Source organism: Carassius auratus, chromosome 43 (assembly GCF_003368295.1).
Source record: "Carassius auratus strain Wakin chromosome 43, ASM336829v1, whole genome shotgun sequence".
Lineage (NCBI taxonomy): Eukaryota > Metazoa > Chordata > Actinopteri > Cypriniformes > Cyprinidae > Carassius > Carassius auratus.
The window spans coordinates 19,118,943-19,131,406 of NC_039285.1; the positions used below are offsets into that span (position 1 = coordinate 19,118,943).

At 37.7% G+C, this 12,464-nt stretch overlaps 1 protein-coding gene across 3 annotated transcripts in view; it reads right to left on the minus strand.

The window, feature by feature from the left end:
* LOC113061834 (1-phosphatidylinositol 4,5-bisphosphate phosphodiesterase eta-1-like) overlaps positions 1-12,464 on the minus strand; it is a 69,822-nt gene that overhangs the window by 24,697 nt on the left and 32,661 nt on the right. For all 3 annotated transcript variants that reach the window (XM_026231294.1, XM_026231292.1, XM_026231293.1), the window contains 5 exons: positions 10,440-10,586; positions 7,064-7,307; positions 2,775-2,904; positions 1,420-1,590; positions 31-124 (listed from right to left, as the gene is read on the minus strand). In XM_026231294.1, coding sequence (XP_026087079.1) covers positions 31-124; positions 1,420-1,590; positions 2,775-2,904; positions 7,064-7,307; positions 10,440-10,586 — 786 coding nt within the window. The remainder of the gene's footprint in view (positions 1-30; positions 125-1,419; positions 1,591-2,774; positions 2,905-7,063; positions 7,308-10,439; positions 10,587-12,464) is intronic.

Here is a 12,464-nt window from a genome sequence, read left to right on the forward strand (position 1 = left end):
AAGCTGAGTGTGGCCAAACAAAGCCCTCACCTTCTATTCCAAGAACTCCATTCTGCTTGTTCTCCTCAGCGACTTCAAACTTATTGATTATGTCCACACAGTGCTCAGGGGTCACATTGGCCATCTGTGAAGAAGCAGAGAAGCAATGAAAAGAGAGGGTCGACCTCATGACACTCCTCCAGATAGGATCCGTAACATGTCAGTCATTTGGTCTCTAAGGGTCCCCACAAAAACCCTCCAAACTGACATTCTGTCACTAATTGACTTCATGCTTCTGTTTTGTCTGCAGCACACTTTCTCTCTTTTCACAACTTCCTCTAGGGCTTCATGGTCCATGTTTGGGCAGAGAGAGGGAGCATGGGCACAGAGAGGCCTTTTTAGCATCATACTGGGGCTGTTCATAGCCTCAGCTGGAAAGCAATTATAATGTCTGATAGAGAGGCAGAGCCTTTCACTTTCTGATTCTTAAAGAAACAGAGAGCACAGGCAGATATTGAGCTGGAATAGGGAACAAAATACAATAAAAAGGGGTGTAACAGAAAAGAAATGCATGCAACTAAATGTCACATGATCCTTGCAATATGCTAATTTGACAAGAAACGTTTCTTATAGTAAAACAGTTGTGCTGCTTAATATTCTGTGGAAACTGTGCTAATTTTATTTTAGAATTCTTTAAATGTGTGGAAAGTTTTTATTTGAAAATATATCTTTTGTAACGATCTAAAAAGTTTTACTGCCACTTTTGATCAATTCGATGGGTCCTTGATAAAAGTATTAATTTCTGTAAAAAAGCTCTTACTGAGCCCAAACTTTTAAACAGTTGTGTATAAACACACATATTCACATTAAATATAGAATATGTTGTATACAGTAGTTCTGTATTACTGTGTGTGATGTAAGAACCAATAGGAGGAACTATAAAGCCATAAGATACATGTGTTTGGAAGTATGGGCTTGGATGACTTAAGTAGATTCTTGTATTTTTGTTTTTATTAGTATTATTATTATTATATGTAAAATAAAAGTTTAACTTGATGAAAAAGGTGCTTCAACTCATGACTAATAGTGGCAAGGCAACTTTGGACCATTTCACTATAAATACACAGTATGATGCAAGAGCTTTAAGAGGAAATAGAAGAGGCTAAGAGCTAGACATCAGAAGCGCTTATGGAACATCAGTCAGGACAGTGCTTATGGGATTTACATTTAAAAGAGAGCCTCTCCAGTAATCATGTATGTTCATGAAAGCATGAAAATATCAAAAACAGACATTGCCACTGGAATATGTGTACTGGCCCTTAAAATGGATCCAAGCTTCAATTCTGAGATGAGAATGACATATAAATATGGTACATTAAGAGACACAATATAGAATCTGAGAAGTCACAGGTTTAGATCAGGAAGAGATTTTACACTGACCTTTTGCTCCACTCGCAGAAAGTTGCCAAGTTCCTCTGCGGTCAGGTGATCCTTCTTCTCACTGAAGCACATGAGCAGCAGATAGAGGTCTCGCCTTAATGACATCATCTTATAGAAGACCGAGAACTCCTCATACGTCAGTGTTCCCTGCTGGTCATCAGTGTCTGCTTCCTGTGAACACATGCAGAGAAACAGCAAAGACACATAATGGGTTTCAAAGCTTTGAAGAGAAAATATCCTTAAATGCCTTTACTATAATTACTACTATTACAATAATTATGCAAACAAGGAAGATTAAGGGTCCTATAATGCTTTTTCACTTTTTCATTTTCAGTCAGTGCGTGATGTGAGTTTGGGCATAAAAAAAAAAAAAAAAAAATCTACTAAGTTGCAAATCTCAAAGTCCACTCCAAAGGGCGATATATATAAATGTTAAAATCCCTTTCAAGAACTACAATGAATGGCTCATTTGGACTACAGTGTTGTTTTCTGGGTCTTGTGATGTCACAAAGCGGCCCATTGGAATATCATTAAAATAATTCCTGCCTACGGAATTCAAATGGTTGGGGAGTGGTGAGGGGAAAGTTTGTGGTTAATGTTTAGTTGTTTGTATCAGTCAGGACGACGAAAAATAACAACTTATCAAGCCATTTTGTGCCAGGCTGGGGAGAAAGGTATTGTAATAATGTAAATTATGTGAAAAATAACGACCGAGCATGAGAGCATGTTCTAGAGCAAACTCTAGAAAACCTTGAATTTCACAAGACTTATCAACATATTAGACACAATTTACATTAAAAGGACAGTCCACCCCCCCAAAATTCTCTCATCCCAAAAATTATCTCCAAAAATTAACTTATCCTCATGCCTTTATTTTCTTAGATGAACATACCAAGAAATTTAGACAAATAATCCATCTCTGTGAGTTTATATAATGCAAGTTAATAGGTTCCCAAATAGTGACACTACAAAAAAGTACCTGCAGCCATCATGATGGTAATCAATACAACTACCAATGCATAAATCAATGTCTTCTGAAGCAAAACGGTGGGTGTGTAGAAGAAAAATACTACAATTTTAACTTTTTAAACTATAAACCATCAATCTCGGCCACTTGTCACACACAGTTTTACTAGAGGGTAGAGTTTCCATTTGACGTAAACGTTAGTTCATTTCTCACATGAGCTCCAAATTGTGTTTATATGAATTTAAAGAGAGGTATTTATTACAAAAAATCTTAATCTGCATTCATCTGAAGAAATAAAGTCATATGCATCTCATGATTAAATGAAACTTCTCATTTGTGGGTGTCCTGTCCCTTTAAGGCTTCCACTTTTCCAATCTTCCCCACATACCTGGAACATCTGTTTAACTTTCCTGCGAGGCAAGTTGACGTTCAACTTGTGTAAAAGCTGGTAGATCTCTTCAATGTTCAGAAGACCATCTCCATTCTTATCAGCCTCCTCGAAGGTCTGCTTCATCCACTTACAGCAAGGTTAAGAGAAAACACCACCAGGGAAAAAGCTGGACAATGAAGCCACAGAATCAACTTACACTGAGACATGTGTGACAAAAGATTTTCAGGATGGCAACATAGTGTAAACAGAAAAAGTTCATCACAAAATGTATTATAATATATAATATAATATAATTTATTATTAATATAATATTATCTATATTACTTTTCTGCCTGTGCACATGATGATGAGCTCATTCTTCTCTATTCTCAGAGATGTAACACAATTAGCTCTAATGCACAACTAAGAGAATCTCAAAGCTGACAAACACACAGTAAGGACACGCAAGGTTTATTGTGAGTGCAAGTGGGCATTTTCATTGATTTCTCACGAAAAATGCCATCCTGACAGTTGAAATAAGCAAAGCTCTGTTTTTATGTGTCAGCCCATCTGTTGAGTGCAATTGGGTTGCTTTATTTGTCTCATAAAGTGAATAGGCCCCAAGTTATGAGATTTTGACTTAATCCAGTTAGAGTGAAAATGCATGATATTCAAGATACTTATGTGTGGATAATACATTTCTTTATGTAATATTGTATGTAATTCTGATCTATTTGATTAATTCTGATACATCTATACTGTGGAAGAAGTGAAGTCTGGTTTTATGAAGTATGACAGTTGGCAGAAAGCCTGTGATGGATGTAATCACAGGCTGGAAAGAGGCAGCGCTTCTGTGGCTGAAAGGAAAAACAGAGACTACTTGGAAGGGTCTGCAGACAAAGGACAGACTTTGAAAGTCATCCAAATATAGCGGTCAATTCAGGTAACAGCGGTGCGATGAGGAAGGCTAATCAGAAGACCATTAACATGTAAACAGAGCTGTACGAAGCAGAATAACTGTTTTATATCACACGTCATTTAATGTTAATCCGTTTTCTTTGATCTATTAAGCATGTCTTGAACAGCGGGGGTGAGTGGGTAAATTTCTATGCCTGCGTTCCTGTGTGTCATAGAAATATCTGGCTGCTTTATAGGGCACGCTAAAAATATAGATTTTCTTCATTTTAACAGTCTCGGATATTGATTTTCAAAATTTCAAGATCAATCCAATACTCTGTGACAGTGTTTCTTGCTTTTTCTGTCATATTTTACAGGTTTGCAGCTTAAAATGAATGTGGAACGATAAAAAACGGTGTGTACCATAAAACAATGGCACACAATCAGTGGTCAGAATCAAATAAGTTACTCAAGAAATGCAATTTGAAGACTGTTTTAAACTTCAGTTTTAATAACTGAGTTAAAATCAGGAATTGCGAACTTAAATTTGGAAACGAATATCAATCGCAAAGTGTGGACATTTCACATTAACAAAATGTTGCAGGCCAAATAAAGGTTCATTGTCTTTTTTCAACAGTATAGCATCTCTTATAGGACAAGAATAAAATAGGTCACAGTTGGACTGGCGTCTAGATTGAAAGCATCAGTGGAAATTACCAGCGGCCAGATGCTGTGTTTCTACTGTTATGTGAGATTATAATGACTGCCTCCTGATGACTCACGCCTCTTTAATGAGAATAACAGACATAAACATAAGAGAAGAGAGGATGAGCAGTTCTGGCTTTTTATCTCCTCTTCCTCTAAGGCCGGTCCTTTCATGTGAGGCTGTGCTTCTGTAAGAACTTCCTGCAGAGGAAGACTCCCTGAAGCAGTGAACTTCTCACAGGCAGACTGACTCAAAAAGCTCACGCTATCTCCCTCTTTGTACATCTCTCTCTTTTGTAAATCAGTCTAAATAAATCACTCAAAATCGATCACAAATCTATCCTTCCCTCTCTGCTTCTATCTATGTATCCAGTAATGTATTCAACTCTTATATATATATATATATAGCAAGGAAGCTTTATATTGATCAAAATATAAAAAGACCTTATTACTGTTACAAAAAATATTAAAATTCAATTTTTATAATTATATTACAAATACATTTTGTTCTTTTGAACTTCCTGTTCATCAAAATAAATAATATGTACAGTATTGTTCAAAATAATAGCAGTACAATGTGACTAACCAGAATAATCAAGGTTTTTAGTATATTTTTTATTGCTACGTGGCAAACAAGTTACCAGTAGGTTCAGTAGATTGTCAGAAAACAAACAAGACCCAGCATTCATGATATGCACGCTCTTAAGGCTGTGCAATTGGGCAATTAGTTGAAAGGGGTGTGTTCAAAAAAATAGCAGTGTCTACCATTGACTGTACAAATTCAAAACTATTTTGTACAAACATTTTTTTTTTTTTTCTGGGATTTAGCAATCCTGTGAATCACTAAACTAATATTTAGTTGTATGACCACAGTTTTTTAAAACTGCTTGACATCTGTGTGGCATGGAGTCAACCAACTTGTGGCACCTCTCAGCTGTTATTCCACTCCATGATTCTTTAACAACATTCCACAATTCATTCACATTTCTTGGTTTTGCTTCAGAAACAGCATTTTTGATATCACCCCACAAGTTCTCAATTGGATTAAGGTCTGGAGATTGGGCTGGCCACTCCATAACATTAATTTTGTTGGTTTGGAACCAAGACTTTGCCCGTTTACTAGTGTGTTTTGGGTCATTGTCTTGTTGAAACAACCATTTCAAGGGCATGTCCTCTTCAGCATAGGGCAACATGACCTCTTCAAGTATTTTAACATATGCAAACTGATCCATGATCCCTGGTATGCGATAAATAGGCCCAACACCATAGTAGGAGAAACATGCCCATATCATGATGCTTGCACCTCCATGCTTCACTGTCTTCACTGTGTACTGTGGCTTGAATTCAGAGTTTGGGGGTCGTCTCACAAACTGCCTGTGGCCCTTGGACCCAAAAAGAACAATTTTACTCTCATCAGTCCACAAAATGTTCCTCCATTTCTCTTTAGGCCAGTTGATGTGTTCTTTGGCAAATTGTAACCTCTTCTGCACATGCCTTTTTTTTAACAGAGGGACTTTGCGGGGGATTCTTGAAAATAGATTAGCTTCACACAGACGTCTTCTAACTGTCACAGTACTTACAGGTAACTCCAGACTGTCTTTGATCATCCTGGAGGTGATCATTGGCTGAGCCTTTGCCATTCTGGTTATTCTTCTATCCATTTTGATGGTAGTCTTCCGTTTTCTTCCACGTCTCTCTGGTTTTGCTCTCCATTTTAAGGCATTGGAGATCATTTTAGCTGAACAGCCTATCATTTTTTGCACCTCTTTATAGGTTTTCCCCTCTCTAATCAACTTTTTAATCAAAGTACGCTGTTCTTCTGAACAATGTCTTGAACGACCCATTTTCCTCAGCTTTCAAATGCATGTTCAACAAGTGTTGGCTTCATCCTTAAATAGGGGCCACCTGATTCACACCTGTTTCTTCACAAAATTGATGACCTCAGTGATTGAATGCCACACTGCTATTTTTTTGAACACACCCCTTTCAACTAATTCAACTAATTGCCCAATTGCACAGCCTTAAGAGCGTGCATATCATGAATGCTGGGTCTCATTTGTTTTCTGAGAATCTACTGAACCTACTGGTAACTTGTTTGCCACGTAACAATAAAAAAATATACGAAAAACCTTGATTTTCTGGTTAGTCACATTGTACTGCTATTATTTTGAACAATACTGTATATATGTATATGTATATATATATATGTGTATATATATATATATACATACACACACACACACACACACACACACACATATATATATAGAAAGAGAGAGAGAGAGAGAGAAAGAGAGAGAGAGAGAGAGAGAGAGAGAGAGAGAGTATATAAAGGCAGCCAACTGTTATTAACACTGATAATAAATGATTTCTGAGCACCAGATATCAGAATATTATAAATATTTCTGAAGAATTGTGTGACACTAAGAATGGCTAAATTACATTTTAAACTATATAAAAATAGAAAACAGTTATTTTAAACTGTGTTAACATTTCATAATATTACAGATTTTCGCCTGAAACTTTTGAACAGCAGTGTATATAATTGAAAATATGCATTTGTTGCACGGAAATAGCAGCTTGAACATTTCTCAAAACAACTCCTTTGTGGCCCCCATGAAAACAACACAGAGATGAGTAAATGATAACTGTAGCTGTATTAAATGCATTCATCTGTCCATCATTCATCTTGCAGTAAAGGATATTGGTCATGTGTGCGCTGTCTCTTGGCGAGCGAATCCTCATCACTGATCCCGGCCATCAGATATCTGAGTCCGGTCACCCATGTCCGCGCTTCCTCTGCATTTGAGGTAACCAAGTCTAGAGATTCCATGTGATTGCCGTGGTAAATAGTGAAACAACAGCTCGGATCAAAGTTCCCTTCCGCATGGCGATGGAAAATGTCAGACTGACGACCTTCTGTGACCTTGTAGAGCGAGTCGATGGTGACTGGAAGGGAGAGAGAAAAAAAGAACATGATCTTTGAGCCCCTCAAACAATGAGCCACTAGCTATGGATGACCAACACGCAGAGATACTTTCATTAGCTAAAGCCTCGCCAGCAGCGATCTGACCCACATTACTCCACTACAATAAGAGACTTGCTTGGGTGAACAGTTTAATTTCAAATGAAATGAACAGAAACTGAAGTGGTTATGTTGTATTAATGATGATTATCTGATTCGGCAAATGAATAAAGAATTACTTGGAGTGGCAAAACCTGACAGTTATCACCTCAACTCACCTCAACTGTATTTAGTTTTCAGCACTACTTTCTTCCAGTGCCTTTTGCTCTCTGTTGCTCTCATTATTAGTCACTATTTCTTTGGTTTCCCATAAGGGAATCCAGGCTTTAGTGTTGGCAGTAGTGTTTGTTTTGTTTCTTTACATGAAAGCAGAATTCTTGACAGCCTCTGCAGGCAGTGTGTGCTTTCTGTCCACTTCAGTCTTATCAACATCTAAACCCAAGCCAGCCTCTGAATCTTTTAGCAAACCCCTTTCAAAGGGATATTACACAGCAACAAGAAAACTCTGTCTTTTAGAAGTAGAATTTTTCAGTTCATACAGCGACCACAGCTGTCAGACTCCTGAAGGTAGACACACAAAAAAAAAAAAAAAAAAAAAAGGGAAGCACCATAAAGCCCCTTTCACGCTGCCATTCCAGCAAATACAGGGGTAAAGTGTTCCTGTAATTGGTCCCTGGTCGCTAGATTTGGCACTTTCACACTGCCAGTGATGACCCGGTATATGTGCGTGCTTTCACACACAACCCTTGAAGATCCCGTAACGACACGTGACATCAGCGTGTGACGTGTAATGTACGAGTCGACAACGCTAGGCACGTTATACTTTCACTGAAGCAAGCAAACGGTCTCAGCGTCAGCGCGGAAAGTGAGTAACTAACTGATCTCTGCTTCATTACAGTTTGCACATATGTTTTCGTCGCGAATGTTGATCTTGCTTCAAAACAGCTGATTAAAGAGTCGCGCGATAACGTGCGTCATCACTTCAACACGGAATTAGATCTGGGTTTTGTTCACACAGCGCTCGTCCCGGGTCGAACCACCCAATGTTACTAGGTCCCCGACCCAGGTTCAGTTCGGCAATCAATCCCAGGACGTGGTTGCTTTCACACAGAAGGCAACCCGGCAATGTTCCGGAAATATTGCGGGTCCGACGTGCAGTGTGAAAGGGGCTTGTGTGTCATAAAACCACTTTTGTATCTTTATTCCAAGTATATCCGAATCTCTTTGATTAACTTTGTGTGAGAAACAGGAGCGTGAGTAAATTGTAACATAATTGTCATGTTTTTGGTTAAAATATCTTTTTAGATTTCAGTAAGGAGACTTTATGCAGATTTAGAATGGCATATCAAATTACAGATTTTTTTCTGAATGAGCTACTCCTTTAACACAGATCTTTAACACTTCCTGCCATGATGACAATCTGATCAAACAGCTCTGCATGTGTTCTAGAAAGCCAAGTCTCATCAAAGCCATTGATTCTGGTGCTGATCTCTTAACCTGACAATGAGCAGGGCACAATCCGTCCTTTTTTAAATTATGCAAATGGACTAACAAAGAGGCTTATCTCATGAGAGCAGTTCACAAACACGACAGTGGCAAAATAGAGAGAAGGTGGGGAGAAAGGGGGTGAGATGGAGGAGACAATAGCACTTGAGCTTTTTAACCATACTGTGTAATAATCCACCCATCTGGGCTAGGTCAGATCAGCTCTGTTAACAAAGGCCTACAATGAATATGGAGAGGAGTGAACAGGATTTATTTCCAGTACACTAACAGAACGCTCTTCCAGGGAAAAAAGGGGCGCTTGTGCAGCATTCACTTCACCCAAACAAGCAGCGTGGAGCGCAGACACAGATGGTGAGAGAGCGGCATGTTTCTGGAAGCCCCTGGCCCGTGATTCATACACAGCCATTATGTAAGAGAAGAGAGCTGCGCTCTGACACTCAACATATCAAAATCACATGGGCTGCTTTGATGGGGAAGCAGAAGAGAGCAAATAATACACTGAGATTATAAAGAGGGGGAGGAAAAGAGAAAGGGAGAGCGAGTGAACAAGAAAAAGAAATCAAGAAAGTGACAGAGAAAGAGATCAGTAAACCACAGATGTGGAACACATTGGAAGCAGATTGTTTCTGACTCTGATTTGTCACAAGCTGTTTCCATCGATAGGGAATTAAATACATGTAAAGACCAAAAAAAAAAAAAAATCTGAATATCATAAAAAACAGACTGCAAATGAAGCAGAGCTTCCACAGCATGTTTTCTAGAGAACAAAACTCGGGGGAAAATACGAAAGGAGAACTTTGTGGAGGCATAGTCATATGACTTTGATGCCAACTATGACATTTATTTAGTAAATGTGTTTGCATCGTTTTTCTGTTGTTGTTGTTGTTGTTTTTATCTTGTTCCATACAGTATTTTATGCAATATCCATGCATTCATAAAACATATAGAAATAAACTCAGACTTCTTTTACTCTTTGGTGCATCTGCAATTTTTTTTTCTTCTGTTGATTATTATTTAAAGCGTTTAATTTACTTTTGTTCTTAAATAACTGTTCTAGCTACCTCTTTCTCATTTCTCTCCATTTCCCTACCCTCAAAGAATATAATTTTACCTGAAATCGGTATTCCAAAATATGTTAATTTATTTACTTAGTAATTAAATGAAAGTTAAATAAGATACAATTGCTGATCACTCTGTCAAGGTTTATTTTCATATGACTGCACATCCCAGTGTTATTTTATAATTTATAGTTTTAATTTTATTTTAAGATTTAGTCATTTATTTATTTATTAATTCTTTTTTTATTTCAGTTTTAGTTTTAGTAATGTTAGCGTTTCGATTTAAAATATTTCAGTTAGATGTTACGACAACATTTCTAATATTTATATTTTGTTTTATCTTAGCTTTATTTCAATTAACAATTAAATAATTAACATTTGTTTTAAATAATAACAGTTTTAGTTACTGCATCATCATTTACATATATTCAACACAATCTTTCAGCTGTGTATATTGTTATGTTTACATACGTCTGTGTGTGTTTGACTTACTCTTGGCTTTCTCACTCTTGCGAGACGGTCTCCAGCGGATACAGGAACGGTGTTCATCCAAATAGAAGAGCCGGACCAGACCTTTAGAACCGTTCTTCAGCTTCACCATCTGAGTCCCCGACTGCATCACACTCATGCATCGCTCAACTGCGAGTACAAAATAAACACACGCATACACATTGAGCGGGCTGACATGCACTTTACCAGTGAGGTGAAAATGTAAAATGGCAAAAAAATGGATTCTGTCACTACAAATGAGTAACAGTTGATGGATGGAGGTTATAAATTGGCCGATAACAGCCCTATGGATATTTTTAGATAGTGTGACGATGGGCGTCATTTTAATTGTGACACATTTAGAGCAGTTACGGAGCACACTGAGTGGTGGGAAATGACAAAATTGGATAACTGTCAAAGCTTGCACAATTATAAAAACAACAACAAAAAAAGTTTTAAAAAGGTTCAGGAACCTTGCTGAAAACTATGAGAAGCCTGCGAGAAGTCCAACAAAAGCCAAAATGATGCAACACAGCAGAGGCTGGCTGCAACCCAGCTCATCTTCTTGAGTACGTGAGATGGCAACTCCCTGCCCTAAAGGGCCACTGGGACCAATCGGCTGACAGATCTGAAGGTCTCTAAATAAAATTTGCTCGCTGCAGAACAGAGCTGCAAAGATAAGCTCAAGAGGAGATCATGTGCATCATGTGTGTATGTGGTATGGTTAATTTACCTTCAAAATCGCTTTGCACAGTGACACTCAGCTCATCTACTCCATCTACTCTCAAGCACTACTTTATGCTGTCAGTGTGATTTCAGGTGGAAGTTACCAAGGAGAATCTAAAATGTGAAATCGAGCAGTTAATGCTGTTTTGTACGTGAAGCACATGTATGTTATCCATCTGACACGGTCGAAGCGGGGTGGCCTGAGGGGGTGGTGGGAGGAAGAAGCTCTCAGGTGATATAAAGCGAAAAAGAGAATGTGATATTGACAATCGATCTATACAAGAGACAAATGAAATGAATGCACTCTTTCCAAACAAAGAACAACTTAATTGTTTGGTTCGCACCAAAAGGAAAACAACATAAATCATACAAAAATGTAGCATACAGTATATTTATATTGTCACGAAAAAGAACCTTTATATTTTCACAAACCTGTATGATTTTCTTTCTTTTGAGGAAAAGACAAGAACATTAACTGAAATTAATGAAGAATGAAGTGGACGTTATATGTGCTCAGTGTTTTTGTTGTTGTTAGCTAAAATTAAAAATATTAAGAATTTTTTTGTTCATTGAAATAAATCTGAAACTTTATTAATTAATAGGGCTGTTGCTACTATGGTGTAAGGTGGTGATGATTAGGGGCCCACCCGGCGATCCCAACCGACTGGCTGAGGCCAGCCTAAAAATATGCTCAGGACAGTTGACATGCCACTGCTACACATTGTCACGAAAGTGTATCATTTGCACGTGTTTTTAAGCATTGCCAATTTAAACATTCAAAAGAGTGTAAAGCATTCAAACACAAGATGCAGAAAAAAAACTAAACTGAGTACTCCTGAACCGTGTTCGGTGTGCACGAAATCGCAGTTTTAACATACAAACAGAAAAAGATTTTAAAGAGCCCACTTCAGCAGCCACGCACAATGTTCTCAAAGTGCTTCAACACCAAAATGCCTCTTCTTGCTCTTGTACTGACAAATACATACAAAATTATGTCAAAATACCTGTCTTGGAAAAGTATCCTCGAGAAAACTAAACAAAAACAGGTCAGTTATGTCTTAAGTGAAAGCAAACAGTGGAGAAAGAAATCAGATGTGTATCATTATATTGGGTGCATTGTCTCTTAAAGTGGCCATGCCTAATTTACTAGCTCTGCTGTCAGTGTCCTTAGTGTTAATACAAGAAAATGGAAGAAAGAAAATCACTCACCGCTCTTGACTGAATAACTTTGTAATTTTAACAAGAATTATTCCATACCAAACCAAAAATTGTTCAGACACCAGATATAGTTTTTGATATTGA